This window comes from Castor canadensis, chromosome 5, assembly GCF_047511655.1.
Source record: "Castor canadensis chromosome 5, mCasCan1.hap1v2, whole genome shotgun sequence".
Lineage (NCBI taxonomy): Eukaryota > Metazoa > Chordata > Mammalia > Rodentia > Castoridae > Castor > Castor canadensis.
Genome location: NC_133390.1, coordinates 111,260,333 through 111,280,570, shown reverse-complemented (window position 1 = coordinate 111,280,570; position 20,238 = coordinate 111,260,333). Strand labels below are relative to the sequence as shown.

Genomic DNA, 20,238 nt, shown 5'->3' with positions numbered 1-20,238 from the left:
TCTTTTGTGTAATGCCTGGAATATTACTCCTGTGTTCTGGAGAACAGATGTGAGCATGGCTGACCTGTGTCCAGCAGTTGGCATTTGAGGAATTTGTCAATTTCCATGTGCATATGCTTATGCTTTTCTACAATACTGACTTCATGTGACAAAATATGCAGTCTGGTACAAGAGCACAATTTTCATTTTTATAAAAACAGACATGTTATTGTTACAAACTCTGCAATATAAAGGAAGAGATGGGGTGTGAAAATCATTGGGCCTCGTTTGAAATTTGGTGGAAGGCTGTATATGTGGGGAAAGTGTGCCACAGGAGAGACAGACTAAGCAGAAGCTGTTCAGGAGCCAGCACAGACATGGGAAACTCCACGTGCTTGTCTTCACCATGAATGTCACACAGGTACCATGTCTCATTGGCTCTCATGGTCCCACCCCAAATTAGTAAGGGAACTCTAAGAATGCATGACACACTGTGGCCAGTGTGGCAAACTTCTCACTATCATTGTAATAGCTCAGTGTTCATGCTGTCCTTTGAGACCGTGTGTGCTGGGAAGAACTGAATTCCTTCTTAGCGATTCATGACAATTGTGACTATGGGCTTGGCTCCCAGTGACTGGAAGAAACACTCATGTTTGAATCCATTCTGGAGAACATTTTCATGTAAGAACTAACAAAATGATAGAATATTTGATTTGGTTCAAAAAGTCAAAATTTCACATTGACCTAAGGATCATGAAAAAATAATCTGACTATAGAATGTTGGCAGATTACACAAGAGTTTAAACAAAGCAGTCTGTGGGAAAGCTGATAGAAGAGTATAGGTCAAAAAGAAAATGAAGGTGGAAACTTGGGTGGTACTACATAACAAGTTTTATCAATGCTTGATAAATTGCTTTACAAATCCAATTTATTTTAGATTTTAGTTCATTAATACCAGCAATATATATTTACCAGGGCAAAAACCACCATTGTGCAAAATGTATTCTTATGGTGGTGTCAACCATAAAATGTAATCATCAGAATGCTCGGATTAGGGCCAGCATTTACATGCTCTTCCTTCATACTGGAAAACAGAGTTGCCATGATCTTTTTTCTAATTAATGATCTTCGCCTACGTTGAGTATGTATTGAAAATTTACTGTGTGGTTGTAGACATAGACACTACTGTGTCTAGTGAAGGCTCTTTAAATTTAAAAGTTAAAGTACAGTTTCTTGCTTTTGTTAGCTGCTAAGCCAGGCAGACACCTTCAGGCAGAAACTCCTATATTAACTCATCTTCAAAGTATCCTTTCTTTTTGTTTCAGCTAAAACTTTCTGGAGAAAGCTGAAGCCCGCCATCTTTATGACATACGCTGAGTATGCCAAAGGTGTTCCAGTCTATCATGTTAGACTTTGAAACATGTGCTCCATGATCTTGAGCTAAGCATACCAAAAATGTGTCTGCCGTCTTTCCTTCTTGAACTATGACCTTAAACTGAGCCTACTCAGGAATGTGCCTGCCTGGAGTGCTTTCCTATGTGAACATGGCTTGGGTCCCCATGTAAAATCCCCACACTTCCTTCATTCAGGGAGGACATTGCTCTGGAAGTACTTCCTGTGTTCTCTTTACCTATTATTTCCTGGCCAGTGCTTGTTTTGGGCTTTGTGTTTATACTTTTACACCATCATAAAATCAAACAATTCTAAGTCAAATCTTTGTAAGTTGAGGGTCATCTGTATTCACTCATTGACTTTATTAAATCTTGGAACAGATATGTATTCTTTTTTTTTTTTTTAAATGGGACTGGGGTTTGAACTCAGGGCTATGCTTGCAAAGCCGGAGCCATACAGTTTGAGCCACACTTCCAGTCCAGTTTCCTTACTCTGATTATTTTGGAGATGGTGTCTCACAAACTATTTGCCCAGGGTGGTTGTGAATGTCAATCCTCCCAATCTCAGCTTCCGACATAGCTAGGATTACAGGTGTGAGTCACCAGCACGCTGCTCAGATATGTATTCTTTTTTTTTCTTTTATTATTCGTATGTGCATACAAGGCTTGGTTCATTTCTCCCCCCTGCCCCCACCTCCTCCCTCTCCCCGCCGCTCCCACCTCCTCCCTCTCCCCCCCCAATACCCAGCAGAAACTATTTTGCCCTTATTTCTAATTTTGTTGTAGAGAGAGTATAAGCAATAATAGGAAGGAACAAGGGTTTTTGCTGGTTGAGATAAGGATAGCTATACAGGGCATTGACTCACATTAATTTCCTGTGCGTGGGTGTTGCCTTCTAGGTTAATTCTTTTTGATCTAACCTTTTCAGATATGTATTCTTGAACAATATGTAACAGTGTTTAGTATGATTTTTTTTGTTTTTATAAATGACATTGTGCTGTGGACCTCATTTTGTTGGTTCCTCCCAATAACTCCACATGTTGCTGCTTGATATCTAGTGTGCTGCCTCCATGCTCTGCAGTGATTCCTACTGTGTACCTGCCACCCCACATCTCCTCTGACCATTGCCCTGTGAAAGGCACCAAGGGGGCTTTCACCTTTGCACTCACATGGACCACGTGACAATGAACACCCAAAAACACGTCTTCTGAAGTTATGTTTCAATGACTAGAGTGAAATTGCTGGGTCACAGATAGTATTCATGCTAGATTGCAGAGAAGACACTTGAATTTCTGCACATTTAGGGCTTTCTGAGAAAATTTACTGAAACATGGAACCTAGACTAAAAGAACAAACTTTAGAAGTGAATTTTCATTCTTTTTTGACTTTTTATTTTTGGCAGTACTAGGGGTTAAACTCAGGGCCTTCTGCTTGCTGGGCAGGTATGCTACCACTTGAGCCATTCCCCCAGCCCTAGAAGTGAATTTTTGACTGACTAGAAAGTGAGAGAAAATCTAGAGCGATTTATTTGTGTGTTTATGTTTCAAAGTGAGGATGAGGCTCAGGATGGCGGAGAAGTCCCTGTCCTGGGTTTTCAAGCTGGAGAACTCCGGTTTTATCTCTTCCCTGGAGAAAATTTATTTACATTCCAAAGAGTAAAAGAAAGAACTCTGGTGCCTTCCCAAGGAGCAAAGATTTTTCTCCCCTCTTTTCAGAAGGTAAACTGGTACAACTGTCTCTCCCCCTACATAAATGCCCAGATTCATATTTTCGGGGTTCCTTGTGTCTAGTACAAACAGGTATGTGAAAGATAACATCTACTTCTCATCGTGCTGCCTAGGACTAACACCAAAAGCCAAAGGGAACTGGAAAAGCTATTTTTGCCTGCAAGACAACAATAACCTGTTCTATTCCAGAAACCTGTTTGCATGCGATCCTAAAGATTTAACATTACGAGTGTCCTTATCATCACTGGGCTCTGCCAAGTGGCTTTCCACAATGACTCAAGTTTACATTTCTACCAACACAGCACGAAGATTATGAAGACTTCTTTTTCCACATCACAATGGGTGAATTCGCATCCAAGATTCTTTCTTATGTCTAAATTGGCCTTTGTGGACCATCAATGTATTTGGCCTGATAGTATCAGATGCTTCTAAAAGTCTTCAGGGATTTAACTGATTGCTTCTTAAATCACTGGAAAAATCAGTCACACTGCTACAGAAAGCATTGTATTTTCCTCCATCTTTATTGTCTTTTGCAGGTGAGAAGCAAGCAAGGTTTTGGGATTCAGATCACTACTTTTAGACACTATTATTTTAAATACACTAATGCATGTCAATGTTTGGCCAGGATGTACTTTTATTTTTTAAGAATTTTCATTTGTTGATGTGTTTACTACTTGGAGTAGTGAAAGGGGATAAAACTGACTCTACCATGGACGTAGAAGCCATCACTTCCCATGATGTTGGATTTTGAAATGTCTCCATTTAGTCATTCAACAGACAGAGCTAAGAGTTAAGCACTGGTGAAATGTTAGCAATCAAGACAGATGCCATCAGTAAGGTGACAATCCTGCAGTAATAGATAAACTCTGATCTATTTACACAATGGAATATGTTACGTATGCTAAAATGAATGAACTGGCTGTACAAGTGTAAACAGATACACTTCAAAACATAACATTAAGTGGAGAAGGCACATTGCAAAAGATACATGCAACATGATAACATATATATATGTCAACTTTTGAAGCAATAGTACAGAAACGTCATGGAAATAATACACAGTAACCTCAGGAGAGTATTTGCAACAGTTTGTTTTATAAAGGGAATATGGAAGCAAATAAAGCAAATATGGAAGCAAATAAACAAATATGGAAGAAATAGAAACATCTTTTCTATCTGTGCTGGGAGTAAGATCATACTTCTATACTTTTCTGAATTTATGAGCTATTTCATAATTTAATAAAAAGTAAAAGCAAGGCAGAGAACAGTTCAGTGAAAGAAGAGCCTGAGAGGGTTTGGACTCTGTGAGGAAGACAGGTTCTGCCATATGTGCAGGGTTTCCTTGGCACCCCTTACGACACCCACAGAGAGGTCTCCTTGTTTTGCCTGTGTGAGGGTGGCATTGGCAGTGAAAGTCGCTACAGGCCACCTCTTTCTCCTGATATTTGCACCTGTCCTTGTCACAGGGCTCCCTGATAAAGCTTTCTTTTAACCTAGCTCTTCAACCTTGGAGACAAAGAAATAGTCATGAAATGCTGTGTTTCAAATGTGTTCTATTTTGTTTTAGAAAACAAAACAAACCAGGTGGGCACCAAGGTCTATCTCAGAGCCAAGTTGCAGATTAAATGACACAAGTGATACTATATATATATATCTCCAAGTGGTAAAAAGAGCTTAGGTTTTGGAACAAGAAGGTCAGAGTTTGAGCCTCCCTCCCATGGCCATTCAGCGAGTTCTGGGGAAAAATCTTAGTTTCTCAGGACTTCCAACATACTTCTCAAACTGCAAAAGGATCACGAATCCTAAACTTCAGGGAGTTGATGCTACATTCAATTCATGTATAAGTATACTACTTTGCAAACTATAGGGAAATAATAAAACGTTGTGAAAATGATGATTTGTAAACAGCAAGATAAGAAGTCCTTTTTATGCATTTAAAATATAGTGATTTTGGTCTCTTAGCTAGATAAATACATGCAAATTTTTCTGAGATAAATGACTTGTTTAAGAAACACTGATGTTAAGCACCCAAGAAACATATTTAGTTTTCTAAAAGCAAGTAATATACTTATCTGTCTGTTTTTGTTAGCTTGTTGTCAAACCTGGAAGCACTGGATGTAATGAGATGCAAACACAGAAGGATGTAATGCAACGTGAACATTTCAAAGGGAAGTGGTGACATATGCATGCTTGATGGGGCTATAATGAGATGTACAAATAGAATGCACATAGCAGTATGCATGGGTAACGGTGTAATAAGATGCATAAATGGATGAGGATAAAGGCTGGGTGTAATGTGATTTATAAATGAGAACATTAAATGGGGAGGGTGGAAAGGGCAGGTTATGATAAGAAGCAGAGAGAAAGAATGCAGTGTGTGCACCAGTGGAGGAGGTAATATGCACGATGAGGATGTAATGAGGTAAAAATGGGATGGCATAATGAAGCTCGCAGATGGAGGGGTGTAATGAGCTGTGTAGAAAGGAGGAAATAACAACAAGCATAAAAGGAAGGATTTAATACTATGAATAAAGAAATGGGCATAAAAAGATGTGAGGGCTGAAAGGGGGTGCAGAAGAAAGGGACATTGGTGAAGGGAGGGAAATAAGAAGGTGGGCCAATGCAGCACTCTAATGAGGTACTGAATGAAAGGGTGCAATGAGGTGTGCCCTTTAGGAAATAATTAGACACCCACGTAAGACACTAATGAGGGACCTGGGTTCTGATCAGACACAAACCATAGCATTTAGTTCTTACTAAAAAGGAGAAAAATGGGGGAAAAAATTTCAGAGTAGAACCATAAGATATTTAAATCCAGAAAAGAGAAGCCTAAACAGGTGATTTAAAGGCAGCCTTGAAGTTTATGAAGTGATGGTTTTATAGCTGCTATTTATGCAGTCCTGGCTCTGTGTTGGGTACTCTTCTTGATGTTGAACTAGGTGCATCACCTCACCTACCTTCCTGACAACCCAGTGAGGGAGGTGGTCTTATTTTTAGCTTGCAGATGAAGAAATTGAGGTGAACCAACTTGCAGAGCATAGTGGAGAAGGGACTCAAGCCCAGCCATTGGGTACCAATTGCCTTTGTCCTTGTCCTGTTTTGTAAGAGTTGGCTGTGGGACCTCCTGCCCCAGAACTATCGGGATCACTTGTCAAAGATACAGTGTCACAAATTCATCCCATCAATACCATTTGCAAGGTCTCCAGAGGCCCCAGGAACTCTTGCAAGCATTGAAAGTCTGGAAACTACTCAGGGAAACCAGTGTTAGAGTGATGGTGATGGAATGCTGTCCTCAGCTCTGATGACAGGTCAGGGGGAAAGGGGTTCACAAACATCGAGGAGAATTAGGGTCCTTACAAAGGGGGTTATCTGCTGGTAGAAGGAATTACCAGACCCTGGCATAAAGTATCCAATGATCCCAAGAACTGGCATTTAACAGAGAGGTTTTATAAAAATGAGTTCCCATCCTTTCAGATTGGTATTCCATAGGAAGCCAGAATTATATTAAACATGATGATGCAAGAATGTATTGAAAGTAACTAGATTCTAGGAAGCATTTGTCTACTGAATTCAAGCAAAATGGAGATCACTCTACATTCCTGAGGTCTCTAAGGGAAGAGGGTAATGTGTTCCTAAAATCAAAAGTTTGCTAACCACAAGTAACTTTAAGGTCTCTAAAATTAAAAGGAAATAATTCTACTGACTGGTCTCTTTTCTGATATGTCTAGCATTGAGATATGAAAATTGGTATGGTTTTTCAGATAAAAACTAAAATTTATATTTTGAAGTGAGTGTTCAATTTGAATGACTATTCACATTTTAGTGGCACAGCCTTCACTCAAAACCATTATAAAAGTTTCTTTTGGAACTGTTTTCAGAATATATTTGTCATAGTGTACAACAATATAAGAAGAAAGTCTCATCATTTTTTAGAAACCTAGCTTTTAATGGGGGAATTTATATTCGAACAGTCTCCTTTTATAATTTATGTGAGTCCAGATAAAATTTTTTGAGTTATTTATGAAAATATGATGCATTTTCAAAAGGTGAAACTTTTGTCATGACTGACAATGTACAGTCACAAAATATTTACAAGTACCATGGCCTTCAACCATGGTAGGTGCTGTGGGATGCAGACATGAATGGGAAGACATGACCCCACGGATTATGGTAGGCCAGAGACATTAAGATGAAAAAATTCTGCAGTTTGTTGACTGCTTGATTGACATATGCATGAAAGGTTGCAGGGACATGACTGAGAGGTCATGGAGGGGACTTGCAGTAAAACATATACCATTATTGAGCTCTTACTATGTGCCTATCACTCTTCCAAGGATTTTGCAGTCTGAAACTTCATAACATCCCTGTGAAGCGGGCGTTGTGGCTTTCTGTGCTTTGCAGGTAAAGAACTGAGGCATATAGGGGTTAGGTAAAAAAGCAGGTTGGTAAGTGGCACAGGCAGGGTTTAAGCCCAGATCTGGAGTTTCTAGCACCATGTTGTGCTTCAGAAAAGAGGTGCTGTTTATTCTCACGGCTTTGTGCCCAGTGTTTGTTGGCATTCACACACTATCATGAGAGGCAAGGGGAAAAAGCTTTTACTCAAGCACAGATTATTTAGGAAGACAGCCTAAATTCACTATTGGGGTAGAACAGACATTTGAGAGCAAATGCATACCTACATTCCCTCAGGAATAGAGCTATTTCATTAACTGTTTTCTAAAGGTTTTTCTTTAAAAAAAATTTCCTTGACTGATGCAGACCATCTGGCTGACTGTGAAGGAATGTTCATGACAGTAGTAAAATGGACATGCTTCATTATAGGACGGTCTGGCCTGTGAAATGTGAAGGAAATATAATACATGTGATAAGCCAGGATTCCAGCTAAATCCAGAAAACACTGCGATGACAATTTAAAATTTTTCAAAAAGCATATGTACCACAGATATGTGGACAGTGGTTCAGAGGTATGTACAGTGTATATTCGTTATCCCAGGGAGGTAAGGGTATTCAAAAGCAAGGACTGTTTTATGAAACAACAGACCAGTCTCTAACAATTTTTAAGTGGTGAACAGGATGGCCACTTCAGTCAGATCCAAAGCATATGCAATTGCTTCATATAATGGGTCATGTGTACAGAATTGTTTAAATGAGGGGCCTTGAAGGATAAGCTGTTAAGGGAAAGGAATGAATCCAAATGAAGGCAGAGACAGTGTTTAGGAAGGCAAAACTTAGAATCTGGCTAGACTTCCAGACTCAGTGGTCCCAAGACATCAATAACAACCATGCTTGTAGAAGTATCCAAGGGCCAGGTTATTTCTCTCAAGGACACCTCACTTGCAAACTTCTCTTATATTATTGCATTAATCCCAGGTGAACTATTATTTGGCTATGGCAAGGGGGCAGGAGGCCCCCTATATAAACTGTGATAAAAACACATCTTGTTAGTTAAGCGACAACTTTCTCGGTACTACCTAACATTGCAAGACTTATCCATGGATCATGAGTGTAAACGCATCGTGGTCAGTTAACCTCATCTGCTGTGCCACATCGTCTGTCCTTAACCTTGACCAGCTGTGAGATGGATGCAAGAAAAATCATCGAGTATCTGGAGAGGCTGGGAGGAGGAGAGGGTTCTTGTGAAGAGAAATTCAGCATGAATCCACCATGTTCTTCACTTAGAAAATAACTTTTCCCCCTGGGCTCTAAAGACCATTTATCTGTTTCCCAGATTGACTTTGCAATCTTTGCTTTTTTTTGGTATTTTAAAGTTTTTCTTTTGTCCACATCTTTACCTCCATCTTCTCAAACACACATCTTCCCTATCTTGAGACATTTCACCATTTCATTACCACTCAACCCAAAAGTCACAGGTCCAATACTGTATAAACTCCACCCAGGAGATGCAGATGGCCAAATCTATCTCAGCGCTTCAAGTAGAGGCTATTCCTTTGCCCGACAGCCCTGTATTTCTCTAGGAAGTTCATGGTTCCTCCCTTCGAGACATTCATTTCTGACCTTTTCCCTCAAATCTCCAACATTCTGCCTCTTCTTTCCCTACCCCACTTTCAGCCAATGACCTCACCTCTAATTTCACTGAAAAAGTTGAGAAGCCATAAAAAAAGAGAATCACTCATCTTTACACCATCAGCCTACTACTTAATCTGGGTGTGAATGCAGACACCTCTTCTCTCATTTGCTGTCAGTTTCATCCTCTCTGTTCATCATCCCAGCAATGGTTTCTGCAGGCTGAAGCCATTTCCACAGTCTCTCCACTTACAAAACAGCTCAGCACCAACTTCTTAGAACAGCTCTCCACATGTGCTATGTTTCCTTCCTCTTGCTTTCCTTCTTGTTCTTCTATCTACTTCTTTTGGGCCTTGCCCTTACCCTCTATTAAAGCTGATCTTTCCAATGTGCCCCACTGGATGGACACTTAACCATGATCTGACACTGGGGAGTAAACGCAGGCTTTCATGCATGCCAGGCGAGTATTGTGCCAACTGAGAGACACCCCCAGCTCCTTTCTGAGTTTATTTTGTCCTTTGGCTACTATCTGCACTAGACCCTGAGCTATGCCTTTCTCTCTTTGTACCTTCCTTCTAGATTGCTTTAATCTTCCCGTGATTTTCATCTTTTCCATGCCAATGATGCTCTTATTTATATTTCTGGCCTGAATCATTTCACATCTGAATTCTTTCTTGCCACAAGACAATTACACCAGGACATCTGCAGACAATTGAAACATAAGATGTCTGAAAGATGTCCATTCCCCTCAGGCACCCACTTTCTCATCTCTTGAGCAAACCTTCTCCCAGTTTAACCTATCTTAATAAGTCATATCACCAAGCCAGAAATTTTCCATCAGCTGTGATTCCTTGCTTTTTCTCACCTTCACACCCATCCATTAGTTTGTTATGCTACTTTTACCCCCAAATTTATATTAAATGTGTCTTATCCTTCTTCCTCCACCAGGATCACCCATTCAAGCCACTCTCTTCTGTCACTTGGATTAGCAACACTCTCCTTGGTGAGCTCCTTAATTCTACTTTTGTTCCTGTAATAGTCTTTTTTCTGTTGCTATTCCAAAATGCCCAGGGTTGAGTATAAAGATAAAAGGTTTATTTAAGGTCACAGTTCTCACATGTCAAGGCCACAGCACCAACATCTGCTTGGCTCCGGTGAGGACCTCCTGGCAGATGGCATCGCAGTGGTGGGAGTGCATGCAGAAGAGCGCATAAGGTGAGACAGGACACCAGAGAGGTCCAGGGGCCAGGCTTGGCATTTTTGTAACAATTTGGTCTCATGAGAACTAGCTCACTCCTCAAGACTAGCATTAATCCCTCTGAGAGTGGTGCTTCATGACCTAATTACTTTGCACTAGGCCCTACCTCTTAAAGGTTCTACCACCTTCCATCATTGCCCCACTGGGGACTGAGCTTCCAAGTACATGAGTCTTTGGGGGCATACTCCATCCATATTAAACCACAGCAGCTCCTTTCTGACCTAATCTCCACACAGTAGTCAGAATGATCTCTTTAAAAAAAAAGCAGGGTTGGGCTGGAGGCATGGTTCAAGTGGTAGAGCCCCTGCATAACAAGTGCAAGGGCCCTGAATTCGAACTCCAGTTCCACCAAAACCAAGCTGGGTACAATTAACTGAAATTCATTTCTAACCCCCAAAGTGGTGGTGTTTGGAGGGGAGCCCTTGGGAGATGCTAGGTCTTGAGAGTGGAACCCTCATGAGTAGCATTTGCACCTTTATTTAAAAAGAAAAACAAAAAACCCCTAGAGAGCTCCCTTGCCCCTTCTGCCAAGTGAGGACACAGTGAAAAGGTCCTGCCTATGAGCCAGAAACTATTCCTACTACCTGTGTTTTGGTGCTCTTCATCCAACCTGCCCCTTTCCTTCCCTTCTCAGTCTCTAATAATCACTATTCTACATTCCGGTTGACTTTTGTTTAACTTCCACACATCAGAGAGCATGAAGTCTTTATTGTTCTGTGTCTGGCTTTTTTGACTTAGCAAAAAGTTCTCCAGTTCCATCCATTTTGCTGAAGATGACAGGATTTCATTCTCCTTTGTAGCTGAATAATATTCTATTATGTATCTATAACACATTTTCTTTCTCTGCTCATCAACCATGGGCATCTATATTGGTCCCTTATCTTGGCTATTGTGAACAGTGCCACAGTAAATATGGGAGTGCAAGTATTTCTTTGGTGTGATTTCATTTCCTTTATATATACCTCAGAAGTGGGAAACCTGGATCATATGTAGATTTATTTTTAACTCTTAAAGAAACTTCCATACTGTTTTCCAAAATGACTGCATTCCCATCAACAGTGTATATGCGTTACTTTTTCTTCATATTTTGTCTCTGTGACAATAGCCATTATGGTTTGATTCTTATGGCTAATGACACTGAGTATTTTTACTTTTATTTATTTTTCATTTCATCTCTTAAACATTTCTATCTCTAAATATGTTTTAATGATGAAGGTACAAGTACACAAAATGTATATGTAGCTGTAAGTAAATAATCATACATATACTGAAAGTGCTTGCTCAAAATTATTTTCTAATGGTGCATGTGATTTAAATTTGGAGGGGAATGCTCTAACATATTAAGGTTTCTCCTTTTTCTTATACTTCTTGTTTTATTGTTTTGGGTTTTTGGCCTCAGGACCTTTGTGCAAATTGATCCCTCTGTCAGGAAAACTTACCTGACATCTGCTTAGAGAAGCTTTCCTGACCACTCAGCAAATTCTCATTTTGTTCAGGAATTTTATTTTTTACAGTATCAGTGGAGAGCTGTGTAGTTGTTTGCTAGTGTGTTGTTTGTGTCCATCAGGGCGGGCACCGTGACTGTTGTGTCCAGTCTCTGCAGAGTAATTGGCAAAGACCAGGAATTTGCAAAAAATGTTTTTGACTAACTGAATGACCTTAGAGGCCTACGTGTTCACTGTGGTTTCACTGTCATTTTTTGTCTCCTCCATGTTGTTTGTCATGCCATTGTTCCTACATGGAACTATTTTCTTCTTCTTTTAAGCCCTACCTGTGTTTTAATGTCTACCACCCTCCCAACCAGCTCCCTCCTTGAACAAGGAATATGCCAGGCACTGGTGTCTGCATGCACGTTTCACCTTCAACCAGTCCTCCCAGACCTCTTGCTTCCAGTTCTATTAGTAGTCCTCATTTAGTTTACCCTTTGGTGGCTGGATTAATCTCTTAGCCTTGCTTCTTTGGATGGACTCTTACTCATGTCTTCTTTTTATTTTTTTACTTCATCTTCTTTCACTGTTTAGATACCTTCTGTTAGATGTTACTGGTTCTGAGCTCGTAGCCTCAAAGCCTGGAAGTTCCTAGCTCCATCTAGACTTGTGAAATTCCAAACCCCACTTCCACCTAGCTTGCTCTGAAAGGGAGCTTAACACAGCCATCCTCAACAGACACTGACTCACACTGCCCTCCCTGCAGGCTGCCCTGTAACACTTATGGTTTGCATCATGCATGTAGACCTAAATTTCTCAGAAGACTTTGAATCGTTATGGCTTGTATATAAAAAGCCCACTCTTTATTTACTCACTTGTGCATTTATTTAATCACGCACATTAACACCTTAACTCAGAAGGCGCCATCTAAGCCTTCAGTAGCATCCGAGTGTCTCCTTTTGTTCCACCGAGAATTGCTGCTTCGGTTTTATTTATGCTTCTACACTCGGGCCAATTATCCTGGGAACTGTCAAGTGTGTTTGCAACAATGTGGACTGAAAACAAGTCTCCAAATGGTAGCCAGCTGGGGCATATTTGATTTCAGCAGTAAATTTAATTCAATTTTTTTTGTTTCCATAATGGGCATAGTTTTGAGACCTCATTGCCACAGCATGTGGACTGTCCCATGCTTTGGGAACTGCAACATGTGTGTCAATAAAGCAACTTCCTCTCAAATTCTGGCCCAAGAGCAACCTCCCCAACAGTCTGGTCCTCTGATGATCAGAGCCTTGCTTCCCCTGAAGGGCCAGCAGCACAAGCCTGGGATGGGATTATTATAGGACTCTCCAGCTGCTCCATGGAGGTCTTCCTCATCTCTTCAATAAACCGATTGCTTTCCCATTCTCTTTCTAAAATCCATATTTTATGGTGCACGTTTATGGGGTTTTCCGTAAGTAAACTGCTCATTAATGTTTACTTACATAAAGCAATATAACTTACATTAATATTTTTCTTAACTATAAAAGAAATGCCCACTTAGAGAAAATTTAGAAATTGCTAATCTCTTCAACCTCTGCTGATCACTGCTAACAGTTTTGTATATTTCCTTTTAGTTGTTTTAATGGACAATTTTCCAAATGATATTCTTTCTGTAAATAATTTTATATCCATACCATAATTATGTTTTATGTCATTGGACATTTCTCATAAATATATTTTATGAGAATATAATGTTTTATAAATATTTTCTTATATAGATGCATAGTATGATAGTTTTTTCTTTCATCCTGAGACATTTAGGTGATTTACAAAGCATACCGTAATTCTTTTCTGTTGTATGTGCATCTTTAGTACACATTTTGAAATTTTTTTAGAACAGAGTCCTAGAAATGGAATCACTATGTTAAAAGATATGAAAATCTTTAAGTTTTGATCCTTTGCTAAATTGCTTTTTAGAAATACTTTAATAACTTATACTTCAACTGAAATGTGTGAGCGGGTCTAAATTCTCTTACTCTGACTAGCTGATTATTGCATTTCAAAAGATGGATTAAAAGGAGAAACTTGTTATTTTAACTTTGACTGCCTTGACTGCTCTGAGCTCACGTTCATGGCCTGTTGATTATTTACTTGCATGAATTTAGATTATCTTAAGGATGTTAAACCCTGCCTTTCTTGTTCATTACGAATATTTTTATTTTAAATTATTGTTTATGATAGGTTTTATTTTTATGTAGTCAAATTTATTAATCCTCCATGCTTTGACATTATTTACAGGTTTAATTAAATTAAAAGAAGAAAGAAAGAAAAGCATGCACAAAGGATAATGTAACAAATTCCCATAAAAACCTGTTGGTCAGACTTAACAAATGCTATTTTTTTCTGATTTTTAAAAAATAAAGTTACAGATGAAATTGAGAGCTCCTTAATTCCTATCCTAGTAACATTTTCTCTCCTTTCCCCAGTCCTCCTTACACCAAGGCAGCCTTATCCAAAATTTTTGATGTAATTCTAAATATAGCATTTTTTATCATAAGTCTATTTACCCATAAATAGACTTATGTTTTAAAATTTTATGAATGCTATCATACTATTCATATCAATTCTCTACTTTCTTATTAAACATATTTTCAAGTTTTAGGCTATCTTATTTCATACAGGTCTAGTTGACTCACATTCCCTGCCTGTAGGTCATAACTGTATCATAATATTTTCTTCATCCTTTTATTGTTGAATGTTTGTTTTGTTCCTGATTCTTTGCCATAAACAATGCTGTAGTTACTACCTCTGTACATGTTTCCTGGTACAGGTATGTGAGAACTTCTGGAAATAGAACTACCAGATAATAAGGCACATGAATTTATAACATAAGCAGTTATTTCTAGATCACTTTTTAAAGAGGCTGTAAATGAAAATGTTTCTTAAATCTTGTTTAGGACAAAACATTTTTGTATGTTATCATACAAAACCTCCTTGTGCTTATGTGTTTTTCTGATCAACTTTAAATGGAATTAAGACTGGGGACAGTCTTAAATGTGCACCCTGCTGGGGAGCACAGGATGGTGTCCAATTTTAGCCTCTGAGTAGCAGATTCAAAATCTTTACAGAAGCAGTGACTCATAGTTTCCAAAGCATAGTTAAATCAAAGCTTTCACTTCATCTGATTTCTGTGTTTTTGGGTCCAGACTGACCCAAACTGTTCACTCCAGGATTTAGAAAATGATAAGCTTCTCTGGTGCACTGGAGGCTGCCAGGGGCTGTTCACACAAGATCCCAGGAAACCTCTGGGGAAGGAAATTCCAGAAAAATAAATTTGCTTCCAGTTTAAAAAAAAAAAGATTGTCAGCTTTCATTCATAAATTTGATTAATGATTATATGTATTATTTCTTCAGTACTTTTTTCTAAGTAGGTCTACCTGTTTTATTCCCATCAGCAGTGTATGAAGATTCCTTTTTTGACATCTTTGCCATTTTGAAAACTATGTATTGTCACAATTTTTTTAGTCTTTTTAGTCTGATCATTATAAAATAGCATAACATTAAAAATCAATTACTTCAGTAATATTTGCCTTTTGTGTTTTGGCTGCTTGAGTTTTCTGTTCAGTGAATTTTCTGTTCACAGTCTTTGCCCATTTGTCTCTTTGGTTTGTAGATTTTGTCTGTTATACACATTTCAAACACATTCTCCCAGCCCGAGCTTGCCTTTTAACTTATTAGAGTGTATTTTGCCACTTGGAAATTGAAACTTTTTGCCTAGCAGGTGTGAGGCCTGAGTTCAAATGCCAGTACCATAACTAACAAAAAAAAAAAAAAGAAATTAAACTTTTTTGTAGTCAAATTTATTCATATTCCCTTTATGATTTCTGCCCATTTAGGTCTTAAATTCTTTCTTATCCTGAGGTCATAACGACAACTTTTGGTATTTTGTTCTAATTGGTGTAAAATTTCATTGATCACATTTAGGCTTTATATAATACAGTGTCTGGGAGGGATCTAATGGTAACTTTTACAGTCAATGTCCACCACTATTTGAAAATATTTCACTTTGTCCTCATTGATTTGAAATCTCTCTTCTGTTACCTACTGAGTTTCCATATAAGCTCAGGACTATTTCTGAACTCTTTTTTTCATTTTTATTTTTTGAAGATAGAGTCAAAAAATACTATACAAAACTATGTAGCCCAGGCTGGCCTTTACTCAGTATCCTCCTGCCGCAGTCCTCCACATGCAGGTATTACAAGCATGAACCACCATGCCCAGCTGTAAAGGAATTACTTCTATTCTTGTATTATTTAAAAGAAATGTTGATATTTATCTCATTTCAAACAGTATACTTCTTGTGTTCTATATGTCAAATAGGTTATTATTATTGTTGTTGTGCTATTATTGTGGTATTGGGTTTGAACTCAGGGCAGACACCTTGATCCTCTCCACCTTTTTTCGAGATAGGGTCTCACAAACTCTTTGCTGGGGTTGGCTTCAAACCACAACCCTCCTGATCGTTGCCTCCTGAGTACCTAGGATTACAGGCATGAGCCACAGGCGTCCAGCTTAGTTATTATTAGTTTTTAATGCCTACCACACATGTTTTTTAGATACCAGATTATCTAATGATCTAGACAAGCAACACCTCTTCCCTCATGGAGCTCATTTTATTCTCAAGGTGGCTCATGCTTTCAAATAACAATAAATAATAAAAGGCATAATTTTTCTTTTATAATTAAACAAATCATGCTAAGGAAATATCATTCCATTTCTAGTTAGTAGTAGTACCCATTCATTTTACTCAGTTAACACATATCACCAAGTGCATATCAGATGGTTTGTGGGACGTACAATGACATGCATACGTTCTCATAGAAAACAAGTAGCATTAGGGAGACAAGACATCAATAAAGTTTCTATACAAAATGTGTAGTTGCTAAAAGTGCTTTTGGATTTTATCAACTACCATGTAAATATCTAGGAATGATCATTTTTTTATTTGAACTACTGAACTGATATGTTATACTAATTTAAAATTTTTATTTTCACAGCTTAAAATATCACTAAATTATATTACATAGGAGTTTAACATTTTAACCCCTGTGTGAGATCGATACAGAGTTTGCAAGTGATAATTCCATGGAATTTTGTACTGAACATTCATGTCTGAAATTTGGAGGATGTTCTCAAATTAAAAACATGTAGTAAGAGATTGTCCTTCAAGCTCATCTTCCTATCTTTGCTTTGAACTCTCTTAGTGCATCTAAGACTGATTCAAATTTGTATTATGAGAGAGAGAGAGCGAGAGAGAAGGAAACACGGGCTGGGACTCAGAATATTAGGTACATTTGCTGAGAACCACATTATGTGGTCACTGTTCTGAAAGCCCTATAAGTATTAACTCATTCAATCCTCAAAACAGCTCTTTGAAGTGGGCACCAAGGCATGCTGATTGCCACTGGACAGATAAGGAAACTGGGGCATGGAGACAAAGGCTACAGGGCTGGCAAGTGGCAGGGCCAGGTTGTTTAAACCTGGGTCCTCTGGCTTCCGAGCTTTGTGCTTAACCACTCTGGTACGTGGATGCACCAGGAAAGGTAGGGTATGCTGCCTGTAACTAACACAAAAACTTCAGTTTTTAATAGAACAAAATACTGCTTCCTCTTCATGCAAAGGTATAGAGGAGCTGCTGACCCTCCAGGGCTGTAGTCCTCCACGTGGTAGCTTAGAACTCTAGGCTGCTTCTACCTCTGTCAACTCAATCACAGCATTTGCTTCGATGGTCCCCATGGCATGTTAGAGGGAGCAAAGACACACACTGACTTTTTAAAGCTTCCACTTAGAGTGACACCTAGCCATTCTCACATATCACTGGCTGAAGCAAGTCACATGGTCAAGTCCTACTTCAAGAGATAGCAATCTGTTGCTGAGCAGATGCCCAGAGGAGAAAGGAGCCACAGGTGCTGGTGACAGCTTTGATGCCACCATGATATGCCATCTAGCCTCCAGCTCTGTCGCCGACTTCCAACAGGTCCTTTTGCTTCCAATTTTAACATTTTAGAAATGGCAGGATTCATTTATTTTATTCAGTTGATACCAAATGTTTGAGAGCAAGTATTGTGTGGCCCTGGCAATAGGATGGTAAACATGGTGAACCTCTACCCTCAAGAAAATTGCAATTTAGTAGATCCTTTTAGTGTTCTTATTTATTTAGAGATTTTTTTTTTTTTTGAGACAGAGTCTCTCTATGCAGCCTAGGCTGGCCTTGAACAAGTGACTTCTGCTTCAGCCTCCTAAGTGCTGAGATTACTGTGCCACCAAAGCTAGCCCTATTTTAATAGATCTTAATGACAGATTTCAGTTCTAAAAGTCCAAGATTCCATTAAAAAGAAGCTACAATAACAAACCCGCTTGAAAGTTATATTCTAGATACGCAAGGATTTTCTCAGAAGTGTGTTCCTTCTTCTCTGAATACATTATGCTGAAGTGAAACTCCATTATAAACACAAATAAATGCCTGTCACTTCCAAATCGCTATTGTATGTGTACACACACACACACACACACACACACACACTAGCACATGTTGTGAATATAAAGCAGCTATTTTGAATTTAGTGCACAGAACTCTTCATAAAAGATAGAAGAAAATCAATTTGATTGAGAAAGTCCTGGACAGATAAATTTGCCACACAATGTACATTCCAGATATCAAAATTTTTTGATTTCTCATGAGCAAACCAAATTATGAAACTTTAAACATTTAAAAAAAATTTGGTTTACAGTTAAATTTTCCCTAGAAAATTTTATTGGAATAAAATTTTTGCCAATTTTATTGGTATGAAACAGGAGAAAGATGAGTAAGTATACTCACGAGCAAGTATTAAGCTAGTTGCCAAGTTTTTAAAAATCTCTTAGGACTTGAAGTAGGCAGCCAAGTGCCAACTCATTATGTGCCTCCAGTTGAAATGTAGTCACAATGAAAAATTTATGAGAATTTGAGACATTGTCTTTAAACATGATGCAACAGTTGAGAATTTGAATGAAATATGCAAAGAATTCCATTTCACTTTATGCTGATGCAATTGTGGCATTTCCTTTCCTTTTCATTTCTTCCCTTTTTTTTTGTTAATACTGCATGTCAAATTCTGAAATTAAAGCCAAAAATAGTAATGCAATAGTTGGATGTGTCTTTAGTGTCTTACAGATCCTAAGAAATAAACTTTGATGAATCATGCCCACATTTCATCCTGTGGCAATTCTTCACCACTTAAGAAATATTTTGTCTCACCATGTAAAGAATTTTTGGTTAGTACTTTAAGTATTATTATTTAATATCGGCATGTTTGTTTCCCTTCTCAATAGGAGAAAAAGGAAAAATGGTATCAAGTTGTAGTTGGATGAGAAATAGTTGCTGGTGTTCTTTTGCACAGGAGTGAGACTATATAGAGTGATAATGAACTATATACTTCAAAAAAATCTAGGAAAAAGAATTTTGAGTGTTTTTATACCAAAGAAATAACAAAGGTTTGGGGAGCTAGATATACTTACCTTGAATATTAAACATTGCACAACTGTATTTAAATATTCCAAATACCTCATAGTATTTAAATTTTATGTGTCAACAACAATGAAGTAAGACAAGGACAGACCATGGTCATATGTTCTCAGAGCCTCTGGTTTCCCAGTTGGCATTTAACACTTCTTATTGGACTTTCTTGAAAGCAAAATAAGAGTAATTGGAATCTTAGAGTTTAGAAATGGTTAAAGAAAGAAGCTGGTAATGTTAGCTAGAAGAGCTCAATAAGCACTCTCAGTCTCCATATTCATTTTTCTCTGGACTGACCAGTTTACTGCCATGATGTCAAGTGCTACTTGTGACTCCCAAATTCTGTCTCCAGCCATTGCTTTCTTTGCGAGGGCCACAGGACATTGCAACCACCAAAATATAGTTTGGATCTGAAATGTTTCCCAAAGGCCCTGTGTTAAAGCCTTTATTACCAGCTTGTGGCATTGTTGGGAGGTGGGGCCTAGGGAAAGAAAGTTAGATCACTTGGATGTGTCATTGAAGGGGTATTAGGACCCTGGTTCCCTCCCCTCTTTCTTTGCCTCCCAGCTACTATAAGGTAAGAAGTTTCCTCTGCTATACTATCTCACCATGAAGTGCTACAGCTCTACAGGCCCTAAGCAAGGCCCCAAGCAATATGGCCCACTGACCATGGACTGAAACTTGGAAATCATGAGCCAAAACAAATCTTTCCTCCTTATAAGTTGTTTATCTCAGGTACTTTGTCACAGTAGCAGAAATCTGACTGACACACCAGAATACTTTATCTCTTCCCTACCTCCATCAACTTCCTTTGTTGTAGCTCTCTTTAAGATGCTACCATCATCCATTTGGCCAAAAGACACACCTGGAGTCTTCCTTGATTTTTCCATTTTGCTCA

At 38.6% G+C, this 20,238-nt stretch overlaps 1 protein-coding gene across 9 annotated transcripts in view; it reads right to left on the bottom strand.

Annotated features, from left to right (window-relative positions):
* Nucleotides 1-20,238, bottom strand: part of Veph1 (ventricular zone expressed PH domain containing 1) — a 297,471-nt gene that overhangs the window by 41,273 nt on the left and 235,960 nt on the right. Inside the window, exon 12 of one of the 9 annotated variants that reach the window (XM_074073912.1) lies at nucleotides 18,569-18,939. The exons of the other annotated variants lie outside the window; for them this stretch is intronic. Coding sequence (XP_073930013.1) covers nucleotides 18,898-18,939 — 42 coding nt within the window. The 3' untranslated portion in view covers nucleotides 18,569-18,897. Of the gene's footprint in view, nucleotides 1-18,568; nucleotides 18,940-20,238 lie in introns of those variants that run through there. 9 annotated transcript variants of the gene reach the window in all.